The 23,169-nt window shown below is 51.6% G+C and overlaps 2 protein-coding genes and 1 long non-coding RNA gene across 3 annotated transcripts; 2 read left to right on the top strand and 1 right to left on the bottom strand.

The window, feature by feature from the left end:
- Positions 1-606: 606 nt before the first annotated feature.
- On the top strand, positions 607-8,147 carry PDZK1IP1 (PDZK1 interacting protein 1). Its single transcript, XM_039711844.1, has 4 exons — positions 607-781; positions 4,914-5,022; positions 6,915-7,013; positions 7,557-8,147. The coding sequence occupies exons 1-4, from the start codon at positions 622-624 to the stop codon at positions 7,627-7,629; spliced, it is 441 nt and encodes a 146-aa protein (XP_039567778.1). The 5' UTR covers positions 607-621; the 3' UTR covers positions 7,630-8,147.
- A 3,409-nt stretch (positions 8,148-11,556) lies between these two features.
- On the top strand, positions 11,557-20,357 carry LOC120503133. Its single transcript, XR_005627666.1, has 3 exons — positions 11,557-12,790; positions 12,880-12,956; positions 19,663-20,357. It is a non-coding gene; the product is annotated as an uncharacterized LOC120503133 (long non-coding RNA).
- Positions 13,980-20,798, bottom strand: LOC120503132 (cytochrome P450 4A4-like). The gene is made up of 12 exons (XM_039711304.1): positions 20,364-20,798; positions 19,391-19,532; positions 18,919-18,963; positions 18,707-18,834; positions 18,161-18,285; positions 17,915-18,066; positions 17,616-17,722; positions 17,256-17,446; positions 16,826-16,959; positions 16,337-16,401; positions 15,576-15,658; positions 13,980-14,874 (listed from the first exon to the last, which is right to left on the bottom strand). The coding sequence occupies exons 1-12, from the start codon at positions 20,547-20,549 to the stop codon at positions 14,706-14,708; spliced, it is 1,527 nt and encodes a 508-aa protein (XP_039567238.1). The 5' UTR covers positions 20,550-20,798; the 3' UTR covers positions 13,980-14,705.
- Between the last annotated feature and the right edge of the window lie 2,371 nt (positions 20,799-23,169).

Here is a 23,169-nt window from a genome sequence, read left to right as displayed (position 1 = left end):
TCATGACCTGCAACTCTCTCTGTCCAGCAGCATTTGTGCAGCTTTTGTGAAGAGCAAGCCTTGCAGCCTGCTGCAGCTCTTTGGCTGTTTTTACCTCTTCTGGTATTGAAGAAATTCTGGGGACAGCCCTGATGACTCAATAAAATGAAGGCTGGCTCTGCTCTGTTTAATAGTGTCACCATTAAACAAGGTGTGGGAGGCGAGAGGCAGTACCCAGCAGGTAGTCTTGTCCATTAACTGGATGTTTTAGAGTCACCAATGTGTTTTTCTGGGTTACTAGTGACACTTGTTGAAAAGAAAAAGCAGGGAAGTGAGTGGGGGTCCCACAGGGTGGGAAGGAATGTCAGAGCTGGGGCATTGCTGGGCTCCCCCCGTTCTCCTCCTGTGGGGAGGGGACCTGGGGGACACCGCTGGGGAAGAGTTTCACCCATCTTGGTCTCGTTGTTTTCCTCCAAATGTTTTGTGCAAATGTTTCGTACCCGAGCTGCCTCCCACGCCCCACCTAAGGGATCTGTCAGGTTCAAACCACCGCGCCCCAAATTCCCCTCCGGCTCCGGCGGGACGGGGCAGGGAGGCACCTCCTCCCCGCACGCAGCAGGATTTGAATAAGCAGGTGGGAGCATGGGCCTTCCTGCTCGCTCGGGGCGTTTGATGATTGACCAGGGCCGGTGGCTGCGGCAGCGCCGTGCCCCGCGCAGCCCGGCTCCCGCCGCCATGCCCGCCCGCCGCCTGCTGCTCCTGGCGCTGCTCCTGCAGCTCCAGCCCGCCTGCTGCCAGGAAGGTAAGGGCGCCAGGCTGCTCGCATCCCGGGAAATAGGGGCAGGGAGAGGCAGCCAGCCCCGGGCAGGTGGGAGCTGCTGGTGGGGGACAGGGGACAGCTGTGCAGGAGCGGCTTGGGAAGGGGAAATTCATCCCTGCTCCTGCCTGAGCTTAGCTCTGGCTTCACACCAGGATGGGTGGGTGCCCGTGGGTTCAGGGGTGTTGCTGGAGCCGGGATATAGAGACTTTCTACCTGTTTTGCAGAAGGCTGAATCTGCCACCTGAGGTTTATCTGAGGTGCTTGCACAGAGATAAACTGCTCTGCTTTACCTCTGGCAGGACTGTGCACTGAGATGAGTAATCTGTTTTCTTAAGGCTTGTTTTTTCTTTCTTTCTTTTTTCTCACTCTTATCCTTGAGCAATTGTTGTTCTGGGTTGCTCCCTGAGCTCTCTGATCCTCTTGTTAATCTGTAATTTTGATCATTGCTGAGGAGAGGGAACAAATATTTTCCTCAGCAAATTGACCTCCTCTTCTCTTCCCAGACTAAACAGAGAAATTTCCTATGATAAGGTATTATTTTTTGGAAGTTCACCAGGGGCTTCTCTAGTGCTAGAAATAATGAGGAGTAATTAAAACTCCTCTGGTGCCGCCAAAGTCCCGGAAAATTCCCTCCCCCTTTCTCCTCCTGATGCCCCAGCCCTGACCACTCTTCCTGTGTTTGTTTACTAACTTGCTGAGAATTTAACAGTCTGGAGTGTCCATTGTCAGGAGGGTTGAAAGTTTTGCTTGGAAAGAGTTAAAAAAAAAAAAAAAAAGTCTTGAGCAATTGTTGTTCTGGGTTGCTCCCTGAGCTCTCTGATCCTCTTGTTAATCTGTAATTTTGATCATTGCTGAGGAGAGGGAACAAATATTTTCCTCAGCAAATTGACCTCCTCTTCTCTTCCCAGACTAAACAGAGAAATTTCCTATGATAAGGTATTATTTTTTGGAAGTTCACCAGGGGCTTCTCTAGTGCTAGAAATAATGAGGAGTAATTAAAACTCCTCTGGTGCCGCCAAAGTCCCGGAAAATTCCCTCCCCCTTTCTCCTCCTGATGCCCCAGCCCTGACCACTCTTCCTGTGTTTGTTTACTAACTTGCTGAGAATTTAACAGTCTGGAGTGTCCATTGTCAGGAGGGTTGAAAGTTTTGCTTGGAAAGAGTTAAAAAAAAAAAAAAGTCCTTTAATAAGGATTCAGAGCCTGGCACAGCTTCCTTAAACAGCAGAAAAGACAGGCCAGCCCAAGCTTTCCAAACTCAGAGAAGGTGTATTAAAAAGCAGGTCTGTGTCTTCAAATTAGCTGTTGAGTGTGGAAATGGAACTGCAACAAGTGCACAGGCTTATTCGGGCACCAGCACTTCCCTCGGTCTGGTTTGTAGCTGCCGATGTGAGGAGACACATCTGCCAGGGCTGCAGATTCCACGCTGCTTAGCTTGGCTTTGGAGATCTTGTTTGTGGGGGAAAACCCCATCATTGCCATGGGGCAGCACAGAGAGGAGGTGGCAGAGCCCGAGGGGCAGGCTGACCCAGGAGGGGCATCCCCGGTGGAGCATTTTTCCAGGAACGCAGTCCTGTTTGCACAGGTGAGACTCATCCTTTCTGCCATCCCTCCTGGCAGGGCAGCAAGGTGTGCTGGTGGGACTGCAGCCAGGCAGTGCCCCCGAGGGCTGGGACACAAACATTTACTCCCTGAATAGATCCTATCAAGCTCCTGCTTCTGCCTGATCCCCATTCCTCCTTTCTTATGCCCGTGCAAGTTTCCCAGCGGGTATTTCAGAGGCATTTGCCATTCCCTTACCATCCTTATCTCCCCCTGCAGCCCGGCCCCACATGATCTCTCAAAGCCAGAAACCCTTGATTTTGGTTTGGTGTTTTCCCTTTTGGTTTTGGATGCTCTGGAATCTGGTGGAAACAGCCACAGGAGTGAGATTTCACTGGCAAAAACATCCAGTACCTCTTGAGCATGCTTGCTCCAAGGAGGTCTGCTACCACTTTTCTACCCCCCTCCTTTCCTGGAAGATCACGAGATGCAAATTTGGCAGTTTAAGTCATTGCTGACTTCATTCCCTGGTTGCCCTTGAACTTCCTTAACCCCAGAGGAACCTCACCAAGGGCTGGACCTCCTGCAGGCTTAGGCTGGAAACCGTGGGTCTGGCAGGAAAAATAAACTACAACTAATAAATAAATGTGGCCAGCAGCCAAGGGCAGAGTGAGGGAGGATGCAGAGCGAGCCAAAATTCGGCCAGGAGGCAATAGGTGTGTTTGGGGCTGCACTCACAGCAGGGTGGGCAGCAGGGCAGGAGCATCCTTGACCAGCAGGCAGGGCAGGAGGGGACCGAGCCCTGCTGTTCCCACTGTCACCACCCCTGGCTGCCAGCAGCAGCAGCCTGCTGATACAATGGTATTTCAGTGGAAACACGCTGATACGAGAGGGAATTTCCGTCTGAGCTCCTCCTGCTTGAGTTTCTGCTCTGGGACCTTGCAGAAACACAACAAACGTCTCTGTGGGGAGAGGGGGCTGAGAGATGCTACTCAGGGCTGTTCTCACAGCCCCTGACAGCAGAGTGCCACTGCTTTCCAGACTGGCACAGCTGGTCAGGCTGATTTCACTTCCAAGAGGAAAAAAAGAGCTGTGTTTTGGGGGTCGAGGTTTTGCTGTTGTTTTATTTATTATTTTTTATTTAAAAGTCTCTTGCAGTAAAGACTTCAGGAGCTGGGGATGCTACCAAAGGACAGCCTCCTTTCCCAAAATCAGAGGGAGGAGAGGAGAGCTGTTAGCAGCAGAGCCAGTGTGAAGCTGTGTGTGGGTTAGGAGTTGGCACGTGTGGAGCACGCAGCCTGCTCTTACTACTGCTAGTAAAGATTATTTTCTGTTTGTAGCAGAGGGCTGTCTCCTGTGAGACAGAGGAAGTGTTCCTGTGAGGGAGACTGAAGTATCTGCTGCTCATCCTGGGGCAGCTCAGCCTTGCAGGTGTCCCTGGCTGGGTTTGGGTGTCCTGGGGCTGATGCTGAGGCTGGCAGGTGTCACCCTCCAGCTGCCCCAGCTGCCCATGCAGAGGGACCACAGCATGTGCAGGGGTTGGTGTTTGGATGAGGAAAAACTGGATCTGAGTAAATAGTCATTAAATCTCAAAGGGATGTGGCTGTATGGACAAGGTGTCCTTTAGTGCTGATGTGATGACACTTAAGGATGGGTTTGACTATGTCTGATTGCTCCATTCAGAAAAATCCAAAATCCAGTGGGAGGCATGGAGCAGCCATCCCAGCAAGAGCTGGGACAAGGTTTCCTCTTCTCCCTGTCTGCCCTTGTATCCTGCCCACATCCAGGAATGTGTCTCACAGCCTTCCCACCTGAGGCTGTATTCCTGCTTAGGTCTGGATAGAGAAAAATGAACTTGTCAGTCTGTTCCATCCCTGGGGGAAATGGGGCTATCCCAGCCAGCTCCCACCCCTCCACCCCAATGCTGCTTGGGCCCTGCCAGCCCCACCTGTTCTTTGTGCTGAGGTTATTCCTCTGAATGCCTCAGCCTTTACTTTCTGTCATAAAACATTTGCTGCTCTGGAAACTTATTGAATGGTGCATTTTACCAAAATCCACAGTGACAACTTTTTTGCTGTGGGCAACCAAATCTTACACTCTCCCTGTTATGGAGTCCTTATTTTACCAGTCACTATTTGGAAAATATCCCAGGAATGATGTCTGTGGCATCTGGGGACAGAGAATAAGCAGTTTGCTGAAACTCCTCTGCCTTCCTTCCTTTGGCAAACATTCTCCTTCACTCCCTTCCTCCATGTCCCCCAGGCCTTTTCTCTTCCATCACAGGGTCGCCAGCCCCTCAAGGTGCATGTTTATGTATTTGTGTGTGGATGTCAGTGTATATGGGGCCCCAAGGCTGCCAGGCACCACATTCCACATGCAAACACCAGTGAAAACGCTGTTAATTGTACTTTATTTCATTGCTATCACCCAGGTAAGCCTGCCTGAGCAGACAGCAACGTCCTGCTCGGATTTGCAGGATCAAGCTCTCATCTGGACCTTGCTGAAGCTGGATGGGAGGAGCTGGGCAGATAAAGCCCGAGGATGAATTCCTAACCCGTGTCTCTCTCCCTGCAGCGCGGGGCAGCCTCCAGCCGTGGTCGCAGGGCGTCATCGCAGTGGTTGTGTTTCTAGTCCTGGTGGCCATCGCCTTCGTGGTCAACAGGTTCTGGTGTAAGGATAAAGTGTAAGTGTGGGAGGTGGCTCTGAGCTGGGCTCAGCTGCCTTGGCACGTGTCGCTTCCAGCAGCCTCCGTGCGTGTGCCAGCGTTGGGAACACCGTGCTTGCTGTGCCGGGAGGTGGGCTGGGAGAGCAAAGACTCCCTGTCCTCATCTCCCTGTCCTTTTGTCCCTGTCCTGGTCTCTGATCCCTGTTACTGATTGCCAGGTGGGAGCTTGCACCACACAAATTCTGCCGTGAGAAAAGTGCTGTGCTGGGAATGGCAAAGCCACGGCATCGTGGCTGGATCTCATGGGAATGTGTTCAGGGGGCTGGCCCAGCCTGGTTTTCTGGGCTTTTGGGGGTGCAGTTCCCATGTTCCTTAGATCCATTGGATAATAACCCTGAACCAGCTTTTTTTGCAAAGCAGACAGAGCCAAGTCATGAGAACACACTGAGAGGAGCTGGGAGAAAGGGAGGTAGCCAAGCAGTGGCAGTACTCTCCACCTGGAGCCCATGGCACAGGCAAATGTGGTGTCTTTATTCACATCTGAAAAAGGCTCTGTGGGATGGGTTAACTCTTGCCTGATGCTGGCCAGGCAAAGTCACAGGCTGCTGCTCCTGCTCAGCCCAGCAAGGCCAGCTGGCTAAGTTGCCTTGAACCTGAGCCCAAAGACAACAGGGGATAAAGACCAAAAGCACCCCACATCGATTTCCCAGTTCCTCTGCACTGGTGGGGTTGCTTTAGGCTGGAGTCTTCTTGCACCTGTACGTTCCTGCAGCCTCTCCAGGCTGGGCAGGTGGGCAGCTGGTTTATCCTCTGAGCATCAGCAGGTCAGCTTTAGCCCCAGAGGCATTTTAAACAGGTCCCTTTGGGATGCATTCTGGGTCAATGCGTGATACAGCATGTGTATACATATATATATATATTTTCATATGGTCTGATTTGCCACTGTGGTCTTTGTTTCCCAAAGAGGAACCTTTGTCCTCAAACCGAAGGAACCCCCAGCTCATGGAGTGGCAGGCAGGGATGGTGTTTCCCACTGCTGCCTGTTCCTGGCTGCCTTTTCCCAGCCTGGAGGCAGAGGATGCTGAGGAGGGCTTGAGGAGGGAAGGTGCCTTGTTTTAATTAATCTGGCCTTTCTTCAGAAGAGCAGGAGCGAGGCTCAGCAGCCTGGAGCCCTGCCAGCTCTGCGCTGTCACTGTGACAGCAGCTATCAGCTCGAGCCACTGCCTGTTTGTGACAGGCTGTTCCTTGGAAAAGCCTCTGAAATTGCCCTTGGGCAAGTGCTGGAGGCAGGGCCGTGCATGCAGGGTGGACTGCACCCACCCTCAGCAGCTCAATCCCCCTGGTGCTGCTCAGGCTACAGGCTCGCTCCAGAGCCGAGCTTCTGGAGTCTGGCTCCAAACACCCCATCCCTGCCCAGTGGCTCCTTCTGCAAGTGATCCAGGCTCACTTTTGAGAGAGAGCAGCTTGGCTTTGCTCACATGGATGTGCACAAGGACAGCCCTCCTGCGCCAGGGCTGAGGCACCAGAGGAGCCATGACTGCTCTCTCTGTGTCCATCAGGATCCACAGGGACTATTTTGCAACAGATTACACAGGAGTAGACTGGAAAAACCAGTTAGCAGGAGAAAACAATCCCACATATTGACAATGAGTGCTGCTGACTGCCAGCACAGTGCCGGGAATCACCGCTGCAGAGCCAGGGGCTGGCACTTGGCACAGCCTCTGCAAACCTGCAGTCAGGGTGCTCCTCCTTGTCCTTGTCCTGCTGGGAAGGAGGCTGAGCAGGGTGTCTCAGGACAGAGTCACATCCAGGGCGTTTATTGTCTCTGTGGTGTCATCACCAGTAAGAGGCTGCTCCCCTGCATGGCTCCTTTGCTGCTCTGTCCAAACTCCTCTCTTCTCTCCCTCCAGGGAAAATGCTGAGAATGTGGTGAGTGTGGAGGACAAGCCAGATGCTGTCACATCCAATGGCCATGAAGGGAGATACGTATCAGCTGCAGCTGACTTCAGGTGAAGGACCTGCTCAAACTTCTTCCCCAGGGCTCCCAGGCTCTGTTCTGTTCCCCTGGGGACAGCTCAGACATGCAGAGCTGTGGTCTCACCTACTCATGGTCTTACACATCCCATGCACCTATTTTTGGGGCTTTTAACCTTTCCAGGGGCTAAGCACAGGGCAGTGAAGGAGTATCCCCTTCTCCCTCATCTCTCCCTATCCCTGCAGCTGAGCCCTACAATCCATGCACCACCTCACAACCTGCTACACCATATTTTTCTTATGCTACCTCACAGCTTTCCAACAGAAGAAACCACCAAAAGTGACCACCAGTCACCACATAGATGGTGACAGCCAAGACAGCCCTCACTAACAATTAGAGCAATTCCCACCCCACACTTGGCTCTGGTCCTTTCAGGATAACCCTTCCTGTGGTCCCCATCTCACCCTTCACTCAGTGCACAGCTGGCACCAGCAAGGTCAGGACACCAGTGGTGGCTTTGGGGATGCTGGTCTTGCTGGGACTGAGCTCAGCACTGCGCTTGTCCCTCTTGGTGCAGGTCCAAAGAGAACCAGCACGCCTACGAGAACACCGTGGAGCCCGAGGAGAAAGTGATCACCACGGCCATGTAGCAGCACCCACCCGCTCCCTCCTCCTGCTCTCGATTCGCTTCCCGCTCTTGCGACGGGCATTTTCACAGAGACCCTCTGCCCTGGCACCCCCTGGGAGTGAGGGGCCCTGGCCTCTCCACGGCACCACCACCTCCTGATCTTCTCCCTTTCCACCCGTGGGACATGCTCCTGTCCCTCTGGGGCTGGTGTCCCCACGGGCATTGGTCCCCAGGAGGGGTCTGGAGGTGCCACCTCTCCCGCCTGGTGGTCCCCCCACCTGGTTGGCGAGGTTGGTGTCCCAAGTCCCAGGAGGGTGTTGACCTGTTCAAGACACAGAGGGGATCCTGCTGGGTGCCTGGGACATCCCCGCACTCCCAGCTGCCCTCCAGGGAGCTGCTGATGGAAAACCTGCTCTTTTCTCCGCAGTTCACCCTCCTTTTTATGACCTACACCGTGCATTTTAATGTCAGAACAAACCTCCCCCTCTGTACATATCTTCCTGGTGAGCAATAAAGAGAATTGTTGCCTATGACAGTAAAGAGGGTCGTTCTGCTAATCAGCCAAAGGACTTTCTGGCATCTCACAGCTCTCCCAGCCTTCAGGCAGTTGGGAGAATGAAGGACATCAGGGAATGCTCAGCATTTGGACTGCCCCAGAGCCTCAAAGGGATTTACAGGGAAGTGAGAGCATCATTCCCCTCCGTTTGCCAGGTGGGGTTACTGAGCCACAGAAACAATCTCAGTGCTGCTTCATGGGTGAAAGGCAGCACTCCCTGAATCCCACTGACCCCAATGAGCAGCCCTACAGCCAGCTGGGAGCCATTTCCAGGGCTGTCAATGGCAGTCACTGATCAGTGCTGCCAGGAAGTGGCTGGGGGCTCCTCTGGCCAGTGCTGGCTGTCCTGGGGCAGCTGGCCACAGTGCAACCTGCTCCTGCCAGGCTGCTCATTAACCAGGGTCTGCCTTTTGCTGTGGTGGGGACAGTGCCAGGGCCACCATGGGAACAACGAGCTGTTGTTCTAAGCTGTGGCATTTGTAGATTGAAATGAGAGACCTCTGATGCTTCAGCCGTTGCTGGAACATCAGTTACTCCGGTGGCATGAAGGGTCCTCTTCCTGACCAGTTAAGAAAGAATTAAGGGACTCTGCAACCAAGGGCAGCCCAGCTGGAGCAGCACTGGGGTGGGAGGTTTGTAAGGCATTTTTGGCAGCCCCTGGTTTTGGGGGGAGTGAGGTTTTCTAGAGCTGTGCTGTGCACTTCCCACAGCGGAAGCTGCTGATGTTCCTAGCAAGGGAGACAAAAAAATTCAGACAGGTGTATTCCAGTAACAGCCCCACCTCAAAGGCGTTTTTGCTAGGGCCTGAGGTAGGTGAGTATTTTGAAAATGCAAAGTCTTGGCATTGAGTAATCACAGCTCCGGCTGAGAAATTGCATGGGAGTCAAAGAAAACAGGCAGAGGGGTTAGAGGGGTCAAGCCCTCAGATGTGAAGGCAGGATGGCTGCATCCCCAGCATCATGTCAGAGCTGTTTCCATCTACCACCCTCCCTTGGGTAGCTGGAGGCTGAGCCAGCCCCAGGCTGGGTCCTGGACCACCCCACTTGTGCTCCTGATGGATGCTGCTCCCCTGACTTTCCTCTCACAGGTGCCAAACATCACGTGGGTTTGGAAAAAGCCAAGCTCCTCAAGGTTCAGTGGTACTGCTGCACTCAGCAGGGTTTAAGGATTAGTCATTGCCTGTTCCTGCCCTGTCAGCACTTGGGCTGGGGGTGTGGCAAGAGGAAGGGAACCCATTAATTTTTTACCTCTCAGTTGCAAAAGATGTTAAAAATGTCATCCTTATAATGAGTAACAACAGGAGTTCATTCCCTGCCCTGTGTACACAGTGAATGTGTGACAGATGCCCGAGCTGTTCACCCTGCAGTGCCTGGATGTGAGTTTGGAGTGCAGGTGTGCTCAGAGGGTCTCAGTGTCCCTTTCCCCACGGATCCTTGCCATGGCTGTAACTCTGAGCAAGGACAAGTCACTGCTGGGCTTGCCCAGGAGCTTCCCTGCTTGGTCTTACCACAACCAGTGCCCCTTTGGAGTCCACTTCCCTGGGGAAAGAGCCCTGTGCAGGGGCCAGTGCTATGTCCTAGCAGGATCTCACCTCTGCAGTGCCCAGGGTGCTGTCCTGCCTCAGTTTCCCTCGTCTGTGTGTGAGGCAGAAGCCAAGGCTGATGGAAGCTGCCTTCCCGCGAGCTGTGCACTCGCTCGCAGATGCTTCTCGGTGTGATCCTAAAAAGAACAAAAGGGAGCGAGCATAAATGAAATTTATTGTTGGAAAATCTTAATTAGATTTTAAGCCCCAAAGGGAGAAAAGTGAGGTATTATCTGACACAGCTAATGAGTGTTAAGGGTCCATTGTTATATTTCTTGTTTACCTTTCTGTAGTGGCTGATACAGCCCTGATCCTCGTCTGTACTGCCATAATTAGGATATCTCATCTCTTGCTGATAGGGTCGGGATGCTCTTTAAAGCACAATGCTGTCTCATCCCTCCCTGGCAGGATGAGCGTGATTGGGAAGACAACTTCTGGCATGCCAGTGCTCCTGCCTTCCACACTGTGCCCATGAGCTGGGGAATGTCCTCCAGAGTCTGGGCTGTACCTGAGACCCCCGGGTGAGGGGCAGCTCCCACAGCCTCAGAGACCTCTCTGAAGGGCCTAAGCCAACTTGCCTGAGGGCCAAATCCCCTCCAACACCTCTCTCCACAAGCACAGTGGGGTTAAAGTGTCCTTCACCAGCCTCCCCACGCCCACCAGTGAAGGGTAAGGACACCACGAGTTCTCCATCCTGCCCCCCATTCCGTAGTGCCATTATCTCTGGAGCCTTGGGCTTCAGGAAGATGTCCAGGGTTGTGTTCTGCTGCAGACAGGATAGTCTCCTCTGGGGCAGAAAAGATTCAGGGTGGGGTTTTTTGCATCCCCACTTTGTTACAAGTGTATCATGACTTTTGTTTGTGACCTAGGAGGGTGCAATCCATCTCTTGGAACCCCAGATAATGAGATATTTTGTTGAAAGCCACCTTTACTTTGATGCTTCCCTGATCTCTCCTGAGGCTCTTTAGCTATGAAGGTTTGAGATTTTTCCATTCCAGCTGTAACTGGAGCAGTTTGGGCAGGTGGACACCTACAACATAAATTATCCCAAGGCAGTTTAATTACAGATTTGCTGTATTCAGGTAAACTGCTGCTGGAAGCAGCACCAGCTCTATCCCTGCACCTGAGCAAACCTGGGGTTTATCTCCTGGCATTGGGCACCTTGACACCCAGGAGGTGTGATCTGGATCTTCAGAGGAAAAAATGGATCCTGTCCCACCCCTGTGGTCCTTTGGGTGGGGAAGAAGCCCAGCCACCCAGGTGGAACCAGGAGCACGGCATGGAGGGGTGGCTGTGTGTGGGCAAGGGGGCTGCAAAGTTTTTGGTCTCGATTCAAGCCACTGAAAGCCAGAAGAAAAATACCATCTATTGTTGGTTTATACACCCGTAGTAGCCAAACAAACATCCCCAGAGCCTGTCCTTATCACTTTATTACACCTGCTAGAGTGAATAGATTAAAGAGAACGGGGGAGGGGGGAGAAAGCTGAAGAATCCAGCAGAAAAACTGGGTTTTGGGATTGTTAATTATTCTCTGGGGTCTCTAATCTTTAACTGGCAAACAGCATCACTAACTGTCTTAAAGCCCCTCCTGGAACATCCTGATAATAAGCCATCTGCATGAAGGCACCCCGTTATCTGCCCTCCTCCAGCCGCCTGTGACATGGCTGGAGTGGGAGATAATGAATGTGTGGTGTGTAATAAAGACACGTCATTCATGATTATCGGCCTGATACCCAACCTTTTAGCTCCATTGTTTGTGCTTCAAAAAGAAAAAAAAAAAAAAAGGAAAAGAAAAAGAGAAAATAAAAAGGAGAAGGGAAAAAAGGAAAAGGGAAATTTTTGGTGCTATGGATTGTCCCGGGGTCCCCGAGGTGTCTCCGTGCCAAAGGGGCTGGCTCTCGCAGCATCTCCCAGAGGGTTTGTTGGTACTCGGGAAGGACTCGCCCTGGATTGGCGGCTGCTGTAGCCATGGTGACGGAGGAGCGAGCTGAGACAGCGCAGAAATGTCACCGCCTGCCAGGGAGACACTTGGGGCAAATGCAGGGGCGATTAGATCTGTGTCACTGCCTGCTGCCCGGCTCCTCACACAGCTCCCGTGCTGCTCTCCCGGCCGTTTGGTGGTGCCTTGGCAGAGGAGGTTATCTCGTACAAGCTGCTGTCCAGAAACTGCCACCGTTTGAAGGTGGGGGGATGTTTGTGCTGCTCAGTTTGACCTGGCTGAGCTGAAAACTGGAAGAATTTTCTCCTGGTTGCTGCTGCATTAGGGCTTCATGGTGCATTGGTGCTGCGAGACCTTCCCTCAAAATCTTTGGCCCTTCAAACTGCTAACCTGGTTTAAACATGATTCTTAACAGGAAGAGATTTTAAAGTGTTTGGCTCTGCTTACCTCAATTACTGTCATAGCTGCCTGGAATAGCAATCCATTTTTTGCATCAAAAATGTCAGCAGTTTCTCCTCTCTTTCCCAAGCAGGTTACCAAGAGCAGTTTCCCTGGAGAAAGTCTCTGCTGGAAGTGGTTGGGGTTGGCCATTCATAATCTAGCAATCAGAAGGACACTTGGAAACCAAATAGGCAGCTTTGGTTATGGCAGTGAATGGGTGATGGCCTCAAAACACAGGCCACTGTACAGTCCATGGGGTGGGCAGCAGCTGGGGGTCCTAATCCCTCCATTCCCAAACCAGGAAATGCTGTAGTGACACCTCTGAGTGCCATTAGGTTTGCTTTGGAGCCCACCACCAAGGAGACTGGGATGGCTCTTTGTGACCAAGGGCACCCAAAACTCATTTCTTGGACCACCTGCTGGAGAGCAGATAAGCACAGCTTCAAGGTGGTTTGCCTCTTCCCAGATGGCGGCTGAAATGTCTGACAATCAGGATTTTTCAGTAACGAAAAGGTGTTTTTAAACCACTGTCCTCTGAAGGGCTGGCTGTGCTGGAGCTGGGGAGCAGGACAGCAGGAGTCTGACCTTCCAGACCTGAGTCCACCAGCGGTGCCAGGGTGGTGGCACTGGCATCTGCACAACCTGCACCCAGCCTCCTTCTGCGGGTGAGAAGGGGAGGGTTGGGAGGAGAGGAACTTGGTCTTCAGCTGCCTTGCAAAATAAACACAAGCTGCACCTTGCTGGTTAATCTCAGCATCCCTGTCCCTTTTGGTACCCACACAACCAAAACAAAGGTCTGGATCCAGCCAGAGGAGAATTCTGTTTCTCCAGGTGAGGGTGCAGCAGGCGGCAGGGATGGGGAGCAGGAGGGCTGCAGGAGCTCAGTCAGATGGGGAGGTGCTCAGGTCTGACTGTCCTGATCTGGCCATCAGCAGGGAGCTGCTCAGGCAGACAGACAGGCAGACAGGCAGGCAGACAGGGAGGCAGACAGACACGGTTTGGATAGGTTGGTGCCTGCAGTGATCCTGGTGGTGCCAGTGCTGGGGTGACAGCTGCACAGCCTTGTCTGTCACCGTGGCATGGCACACATGCAGGCCTTGGTGCCTTAGTTTCCCCTGATGCCCGCTGAGTGTCCTGGCCCTAGCAGTGACAAACTTCCCCTGGGCTTTGGGAAATGCCCCAAACACACGGGGGACTCTGACAGAGTGGCTGCTCTGCCGAGGGAGGGGACAGGGATGTCCCCAGGGACAGGACACCTCGTCTGCCATGCTGGGCCTGGCCGTGCTGCCTGCCAGGCCCGGGGGTTTTACCAGGAACCAGGCAGGACTTTTTCTGGGTCTCCCACTGCCACCTACTGATCCATTGCACACCCTGGACCTGCAGCTCATCCAGATGTCCACCTGGACTGGTGCTGGAAAAAGGCTCCCTGTACCCCCACAAGCCCAGTTCCAGGGCCAGTGCTCACCTGCACCCCTTGGCAGGCCTGGAACTGAGCAGCCTCAGCCTCTGCAGGACAGAGTTTGAGACTCACATCTCTTCTTGTTTTATTTTGCAAGCTGACTTTGTTCTTACCACCAGCACTTTTGTGTGTGTGGTGTGTATTTCTGTTTTGCTTTGTGTGACCACAGAGCATTTCAGTTGTTTCCTTACCACTGAAGTGCCTGGAGTCACAGGGGAGGTGATGGATGGTGTCGGATCTGTGGAAACAGGCTCAACAGGGTGCATGGAAGCAGTGCTTGTGGCTTGAGAAACACTGACAGCACTGCACCCTTGGGTGCAGCCTTGCCTCTGGCCTGCTGGGACTCCTCTTGTACCCTGCTGGGCCCCCAAATGCAAAGGAAGCCAAAGTCATGCCTGGAGATCATCCCCACAAGGCTTTATTTTCATTTCAGAGAGGAGAACAGTGCTGATCACACACTGTTTCCAGCGTGCCAAGTGCTTCCTCAGGTTAGCAGATGGCATTTTCTGTGCTGGCTCCTGAGCACCCTGAGCTCAAGGAAGTTGAGAGCTGGGGCAGAAAACAACCACAAGCATTCATCTCCATAATGGTGGGCGCAGTGCCAGCCCCAGAACAGGAATTGTTGGGAGGGGGGTGTGTGGGGATGCAGAGGGGCCCTGCTGGCCAGGCACACCCAGGCTGGAGGCAGGGCAGGGGCTGTGCTGGGGCAGTGCCCAGGCTTTAGGCATCCCTGCAAACCACGCTGGGTGTTGTTCACTGCCAAGCCCAGTGGGGAACTCACAATGGGACAAATCTACAGGCAGGTGACAGAAGTCCTGTCAGGGAGTGTGTGAGGGCAGTTTGGAGATGAAGAGGTGAGCAGGACATGGAGGATGCCCCTGGAGGTGAAGGATGAGCCACAGAAATGCTGTGGAACTCCCTTGGCAATGCTGCTCCCCTTGCAAGGAGGGGAACTGAACCTACTGGGCTTGGTGTTTGTGGGCTCAGCGAGCTCCTCTGGACAACAGTAGGACAGGGGTTAGTATGGGAGAGGTCCACTGTGGGTCTGTTTGGTGATCCCATCTTAAACCTGTGGTGGAGGGTATCCCTTGGGAGAGATCTTGCCCCTCTACCCTGTGGGATCAGAAAATCTTCTTCAAATGCAGGTGAATCCCGTTGCTGGACCTGAGGATGATCTGTGGTATCATTATGGGAAGCTTGGATGGGTCTGGGTACAGCTCGAAGCGCTGCAGGGTCAAGGCCAGGGCCACCTTCATCTCATTCATGGCAAACTGCTGCCCGATGCAGTTCCTGTGGGGAGGGGGACAGTGCTCTGAGTGCTGCCTTCGTCCCCAGCCACCCCGAGGTGGACTCACCCCATGTGAGAGCTGGGGCACCTCCAGCTGCTGCGAGGATGACACCACAGCTTATCTAGTAAGCCCCTGATGCACCCAGCTCTGTGGTGAGGTACTGCTATTTATTTTATTATTAAACATTGAAGAAACATAGGGGATTGAGAGAACAGGGGCTTACTTCACTAGGAAGTGCAGCCAGGACCCAGCTAAAAGCCGAAACACCTCCAAAAGGTTATATCTGCTCTGTGAGGTGATTCTCTTGCAAGCTACTGAGACCTCAGTATCCTATATCTATCTATTGATGCAGTATGGGACCCATGAAGACTTGGCCCCCTTGGCTTTGAGGCTCTCTGGGACTCACCCCTAAACAAGGGACCGGTGTTCCCAATGCGGGCAAGAGAAAATGTAAACATCTCCACAAAGCCACAAGAAAAAATGTGTGAAATCCTACAGTGACCACAGTGCTGATGGAGCATGGAAATCCTATTACAGGAGATGCTGTAATAGGAGATCCTGTTAGGGAAAGCCCATTTGAGTTGGCCAAGTCAGCTTGGCTTGTGGAGACTGAGGAAGGATTACCCTTAGGAGCTCGCATCTGAGCTAGGTCTCACATGCAAGGCAGCCTGATAGGAAGGAGAGGGATGAAGGGTCTCCCACCTGGATCCAGCAGAGAAAGGCAGGAAAGCATGGGAGTGCCTCTGTGCTGAGTTCTCTGGAGAAAACCTCAGGGGATTATAAACCTGTGGGAGCAACAAAGACCATCTGGTCAGTGTTTGGTGTGATCTGAGCAGCACCAGGTCCTTCCCTGGTCCCCAGGGCTGGATGTGGCCTCTTCCTGGGGGATCTGCAGATGACAGTCATCTCTCTTCAAAGCCACTGAGTGGATCTTCCCCTTGGAGATACCCAGGTCACCCACTACAATGCCCAAGATGCCTGCAGGTGTTTTCTCATCCATGGCATCAAGGATCAAGCCAGGATCCCTCCATTCCAGAGATGTCTGATCCTTGCTCTCCAGACAGCCACTGGAGAGAGGCAGCTATGCAGCCTTCTTCAAACTTTCCAGTTATTTCTTGAAGCCTCTAAAATATCATCTTCAAATCACACACTCTCTTGTGGGGCTTGGGACTTCTCACACCATTCTAAGTGTGTTCAGGGCGGCTGAAAGCAGTCAGAGCATCTCTGTGTCACCGTGCACAAAGAGAGGCTATTGAACACCCTTTCCCAGCCCTCTGTCATGTTCAAAGCCTTTGGGGTGTTTGGTAACTCGATTGAACTTTGTATTTAGATGTGGACTGTTGGAATGACAAGGGAAAAAAAAAACAAACAACACCGCAGGCAGGCACAGGCTGCCTTCTTCAAGGGGAATGGGTATCTGGGCTCAGAGACCATCCTCCCTTTCTTGTTATCAAGTGAAATACCTCAGGGTCCTCCCACACTTCCCGGTTCCTGTGAATAGCAAATATGCTGAGTGCAACATGGCAGCCTGTAAAAGAAAAGTGAGAAAAAGCTCATGACAGCTCAGAGTGAAAGTGCAGGACAGGTGTTTTTGGGATGCTCTCCCTCCCTGGGCTCTGCAGGGGCTGTTGCAGGAGATCTGGCAGGGATCTCCTGAAAACCTCACACGTCAACAACAAAGACCTCAGAGCTGAGTCCCTTTTTGTCTATCAGTGTATCACTTTCACTTGGGCAGGAACAACACTCCACAAGTCTCCTCTGAGCTCTGGAGCATGTCCTTGGACTATGTCTGGCCACCCTTTCCAGGCTCACTGTGGCAGCAAGCTGTGGTAGCTCCATACAGCTACAGGAGAGAGAAGGGAGTCTGGAAGACCCTCCAGCCCCTCCACACAGAGTGAGGAAGGCCAGCTTGTCACAGACAGCAGCATGAAGGATGGACAAACTCAACAGACCTGCTGGCAAGCTGCGTCCATCAGGAAATGTCACGGGTTTGGAGAGCTCTCGGGACACACCAGCAACTGGTGGGAACAGGCGTAAGCTCTCCTTGATGCACATCGTGGTGTAAGTCATCTTCCCAAGATCCTCCCTGAAAGCAAACTTGCTGAGGATGCACTCAACCCCTTTGTCTATGTCATTGACAAAGGTGTTACTGGTCTGTCCCAGTACAGACCCCCAAGGGAAACCACTTGTCACTGATCTGGACAATTGGCCACTACCCACTGGATGCCACCTTCCAAACAATTCCTCAACCACTCAACAGTCCACCCATCAAATCCTTCTCTCTCCAATTTAGGGAGAAGGATGTTGGGAGAAACTATGTCAAAGGCCTTTAAGGGTAAATTGAAAGAGTTCAAGATAAAGGAGTAAGAAGTCCTAGCTCACCACTCAATGGTGTCTCGGTCTCCCAGGATGCCCTGGATCTCCTCCCTGCAGCGCTGCTGGTGCCCAGGGTGCAGTGACATGCAATAGAAGAGCCAGGAGAGCCCACTGGCCACGGTATCATGACCCTCAAACATGAAGGTGTCCACCTCAGCACGCAGGTCCTCATCAGACAGTCCAACTCCATTCTCATCCTAAGAAAGAGGAGAGCATGTCATTCCTAAGCACACAGGTCTTTTATTTTTACACCCAAAGGACTTGTATGATTTGGTGTCTCTTGTGCTTCCCTTCTTGTGCTGATGCACCCTCGGTGCCACACGGTTCTGCTCTTTGGCATTTGGTACTGTCATCTCAAACATTTACCTTGCTACAAAGAAGAATGTCCAGAAAATCCAGGTGCTTCTTCTTCTGGATCTTTTCAAGCTCCTTCTCACTGGAGAGCAACATCTTTCTTTCTTTTATTACCTGATCTGCACAGAGGAGAGGTCAGTTCTGTGCATCCTGTCCCTCCAGAGTACCCTCATGTACCTGACTGCTCAGTCATCAGCTTGGACTCTGTTTGAGGTGTAACCCCATGCAGTAGCCCCACCCTGAGCCACTCCAGGGGCAAGTGGCAGAGGTTCAGCTGGGAGACAGGACTGGGGAGAAAAGGGCAGGAATACCTGTGTGGGTATGGGCCAGCTTGCAGGCATCCTGAAACGCGTGGCCGCTGGGAGTGAAGTTGTAGAAGACATCCTTGACGGAAAAATTCCGGATCCTATTGCTCAGGAGGTAGCTCAGGTCAAAAACAGCTCTAATATAATAGTGGGAGTTGCTGTAAGGAGAACGAGGTCAAAGCTGGTGTTAGCAAAATGAGTGGTGAAACAGGAGCACTTGCTTTCCCAGGGTTTGGGAACTCAGGCACTGACCTCACAGTCTGACAGTTGGAATTAAAACTGAAGGCACATTTCATGATGCTGTCTAGTGTCATCAAGCTGACATCCTGAAAGAGCTCCACTGACCCCCTCTCTGTGATCCTCTTGTCCCATTTATCCTAGAGGAAGAGCCAGGGTGAGGAGAGACAGACCACCTTCTGTGGTCAGGTCATATTTTCCTGTCCTTCTAACCAGATCCACACTGCTAATTGCTTTCTTTTCTGGAAGAAGGGCCCCTAGCTCATGATATATTCTGTGAACCTAATCTAACTCTCTGTACATTTTTTTCCCAGATATGAAAGGATACCATGAGGGTATGAAAGGATATTCTTGCAGTGGTTGATTTTTTTGGCAAACAGAGAGAAAGAATAAGTGGAATGTCCAAAGGAAGGTGAGGAGACCAATTTTAGATCTTCAAAACTACTCCAAAAATTCAGTGAAAGTAGAAACTCTCTAAGTGCCGTCTCTTTCTCTTACTCATTTTTCATTTTCACTGTTTCACAGCTGAAAGGTAAAAGTAGCAGGAGTAGAGATCCTCACCAGCATCACTTTGACTGAGTCTGACATCAAGGTCACGTAAGATTTCAGCACATCGTAGTGAAAGGCTGGGGTGAGCATCTTCCTGTGCTGGAACCATTTGCTTCCTTCCAACACCAGCAGCCCCTTCCCTGAAGCACAAAGAGCAAAGGCACAATCAGTTCCTGCAGGCTCTGATCACAGCTCTGACAGCCTTACTACTGCTTTTGGCTTACCAATCCAGGGAACTAGGAGTTTGTAGACTGCACTAGCCTTGGGATCTGTAAAAGGGAACAAATATCAGAAATGTATGAATAACTGATGAATTCAACACAACAAAAGAGAAAATTGCCATTTGCCAATGCCTTCTTGCCATTGCCATGACAACTCACACTTTTTACTGGGTTTACTGGGAAGAACAAATATTGTGGTGGTAGAAGCCATAGAAGACAGTAAGACAGATGACCCTCAAACTGGGAACTGACAGGAAACTGGAAGGAACAGACATCTGGTCTCTGTTTTGCAATGGGATACATACACACTGCTCCATGAAACCTGGGGCAGCCTGGGAGTTTGTGAAGAGAAGCAAAAGCAGAATTGCAATAGCTGTGAAGGAAGCTGGCAGAGGGAATAACTCCAGGCAAGTTTCCCAATATTTTCTTGGTAGGAAATGTCAAAGACTTCTCAAAACTGGAGACAGAGACTCACCTGCTCGGCCCAGTATGATTTTGGCATATTCAGGATGGTGAATCATTAGAGTTGGCAGGACTGGTCCAAGCCATCTGGGAAAGGCATAGGGATATTCTTCTCCCCATGATACTACTTGGTGTAAAAAATTTTCAGATTTTAACTGCAATGAGAGTTAATCAGGGATTAATAAAGGCAGAAAAAGAGGGGCATGCCAGGGAGAGCAGAAATTCTTTATTGGGAAATGAAGGAAGAGTGGGTGGACTTGTCACACAGGGGCTTTTATGCTGCAGGCGGAGGAGAGGATGAGCATTGCAAAGGAACTGTGTACAAGAGGCAAAGCTGCCTGAGCCACTAAATCCCTGCAGCACAAGACAGCACCATGGAGAGTCCCGTGCTGGGCTGGTGGCAGCTGAGACACCTTTGGATGGAGCAGCTCCGTGCTACATTTGGGAGCTACAGCTGGCATGGGCAATGCCAGGAGGTCTGGTGGACAGGCAAGGAGGACCAAGGCTGCCAACTCCTGCTCCCCCATTTCAGCAGTGCAAGGTGGGCTTACAGTGTGAAAGCAAAGCATCTGCACTATAGCATGGTGAAAATGGCTGCATTAAAACACCCTGCTTTTGTGGCCATGTCTTCTTCAGCAACTATAGGGTAGAAGGTTTAATGTAGCAAAGAGACATTAATTATGATTAATATCACTCATTATGATTGCTCATATTTAAATAACTTCATGGAAGTCCCATGACTCTTTGTTTAACAACATGATTGAAAAGAGCATGATCCTTTTTTCTGCCTAATGATGCACACCACATATCCAGTACCCTTTTCTCCTGCCCTGCAGAAGCCTTGGCACCCTCTGTGCAGAAAGTCCTCTCCTGTAGGAAGAGACAGGAGCAGGGCACATGCACACCCCATCCAGCCCTTCTCCATCCTGACTGATATCTTGCACAGTTGGGACAAACCACCCCGACTGAGCCCAGCTACTCCTTACCAGGTGATTGTGGCCATAGAGCCAGTGTTTTGGGGGCCCAGGAAATGCCTCCAGAGCTTTGATGAGCTTCTTCCTTTCCCAGTACAACTGGAGCACCTTCAGCAGCACAAAGGTTACACCAAGCAGCGCAGACAGCTGCAGGACGGTGGCAGAAGGTCTGGTTATGCTGTCCAGCAGAGATGCCATGCTGGTCCGGGACACTGCCTTCTCCTGCCTGTTTCTCACCTGCTCCTCGCACGCCTGAGCCAGGTGGGGAGCTCAGAGCAGGTAAAAATCCTCTCTCTCCTCCTCTGCAGGAGCTGAGCCTGGTGAAGTGGAGCTGACAGCACAATTTATAGCTGCTGGAACATCAGGGCAAACATTGCGTCAGCTCAGCCAGCAGCCTGTTCCCCTTTGATCTGCTTTCTGCAGCCTGTCCCTGCAGCCTGGAGAACAATCAGCCTCTGAATATTTCCTGCTTTTGCTGAAGTCCCAGCAGCACTGTCACACCCATCCACAGCCCTCCATGCCCAGGTGGATGAAGCCAGAGGAGGGAGGAGGTGAGATGTGGGCAGGTTGGGGCTCTAGCTGAGCTCCGTGCTGTCCTCAGAGAGTTCAGCTGTAGAAGGTGTACATGTGCACACAGGAAGAGAGAAGCACACAGGCCACCTCTTCTCCATGCATGGAGTCAGCCACCTTCACCTGTGGAAGCAGTGCCCTGGGTGCCTGCATCAGCACCCAGCTCTGCCGGGCTGTAAGCCAGAGAACGGGCATCACTCCAGCAGCACACGAGGGATGTGGCCCTGCTCCCCAAGGACTCCTTCCACAGACAAGCCAGGAGACAAAACTGCTGTCCAGAGGAATTACCATGGTCAGTAGATGAGGCAAGGAGAGGAAAAGCTGCAGAGCAGTGAAGTGAGCTGCAGCAAGGTTGAGGGAACATGATGGGGAGGTGTGATGGCAGGGCCATGTTCCCTCTACACGCCTGGTGAGCCTTCCTTCCTCTGTCCACATGGCATCTCACCTTCTCCAAAAGGGCTCTGCATCTCTGCATTTACCTCTCCATTGCAGTGCTTGGTTGGTTGCAGTGCTTGGCCCTCTTTGCCATCCCTGTGCAGAACCTGGGTTCCCATCCCATAAACCCAGAAACCTGGAATGGCAATGTGGGGTTGGTGGAGAGCTGGAGCTGGAACTCTGACGTGTGGGTGACTTCCATGTAAAAAGCAGGATTCCCAGATGGGCTGAAATAATGTCCCATTTGTGTCTTGGGATATTACAAGGATCAACTGGGTAATCAGCTGTGGAAGCTCATAGTCTGACAGGCTACAACACAGGGGCTGAACTTTGTGAGTGCTTCTTCTCAATGTAACACGTCTCTGAGACAGAGGACTTCTGATGTTTGGGTACTTCCCTTTAGTTTTTAGTCTAAAATATGCCATGACCCACCTTTTCTGCTTGTAGGGTCATTTTGCTGATAAAACCCACTGTTTCTCTGAGGTTCATGGTCATTGCCTTGGAGAACATCCCTGGCATGCACTACACTGAGCAGCGTTACCTTTTCACACACTTGGCTGTCCTCATGTAAATTAGTGTATCTTTTTTTACTGAGCCAGCTGTGTCTGTGTGAAAGTTCAAGGCAGAGTTAAAGGTTGATCTTGAGGAGGCAGAAATCTGTAATCAAGTTAGGCATCTCTTAGGGAAGGCTTTGGGTATAGCCAGAGCACAAGGGACCCAGTTTGACATGACAAACTCTCATGTGAAGACCTGCAGAACATTCATTAATATTATGATGCTGTGTAGTTGGGTCCCTCACAAGATCTGCACAAGGAAAAGAGGGAGGTGTGATGGTTGAGCCTTTGTTCAGTGCCAATGGGGCTGTTTGGGACGTGCTGTGGTACCTACATCATTACCAGACTGACCAATGTGGATTTGGCTGGCACCTTTCAGAAATCCCCTGCAAAATAACACATAAATACCCCCACACCCAGAGGTGGAGGGGCCAAGCCTGTGGATGGAGCTTCTGATGAAACTTTTATAATAACACAGAAATTTTCAGTGCTGACAAAGTCCTTGGAGTGTGAGGTTGACCATGAACAGGGTCAATTTTTACCAAACTGGCTTCCTTATAGTTGTAAATTAACCAGTAGGCTCTGTTGAGTATGGAGATAAGGGATATGGTTTGTCTTGACGTTCATATATGGAGGGAATATTACAGGGGACAAACTGGCTAAACCCACATTTATAGGGATTTGGAGCAAGAATCTGATCTTTGGTGATAGCAAAACTGGGTTTAATCCAGCCTCCAGCCTCTGCACTCTATATTTCACTGATGGAGGGGAGAGAAAAACCTTTCTCATGTATTTCAGAGGTTTCACAGCAAGAGAAACCATGAACACTCACAGCCTGGGGAAGAAAACTCAGGGGGTTTTGCTGGGGAAGAAATGATGAAAGTTCAAAAGGCAAAGTGAAGTTGCTGCAGAGCTGCAAGTGAAGAAAAGTGAAATGGGGCATTATTGGTTTGATCATTGTAAGGGCCTGGGACAAGGCCAGAACCATCTGTTAGCAGAGAATCTACAGCCCTGGTGATGGAGGACTCCAGAAGAAGATCTCAGCATGAAAAAGCAGGTAAAAGGATTTTCTGATAGCAACAGTGGTTTGGAGAGGCTGGCAGGGCTTAGCTTGACCTTCTGAACATTTGAGACTGGTGAAACTGCAGCTGGGTGTTAAAGGACACTTGGAAAGTCATTAAACATTTGCAGAGAGCCTCTGGAAGATTATCTTAGTGCTGTGGATGTCCACGTGATGGCAGAGGTGTCACAATGGTTCA

The sequence above is a fragment of the Passer montanus genome, unplaced genomic scaffold, assembly GCF_014805655.1.
Source record: "Passer montanus isolate IOZ18808 unplaced genomic scaffold, ASM1480565v1 scaffold25, whole genome shotgun sequence".
Classification (NCBI taxonomy): Eukaryota; Metazoa; Chordata; class Aves; order Passeriformes; family Passeridae; genus Passer; species Passer montanus.
Note: the sequence above shows the minus strand (reverse complement) of the source record. Positions and strands in the feature narration are given on the sequence as shown.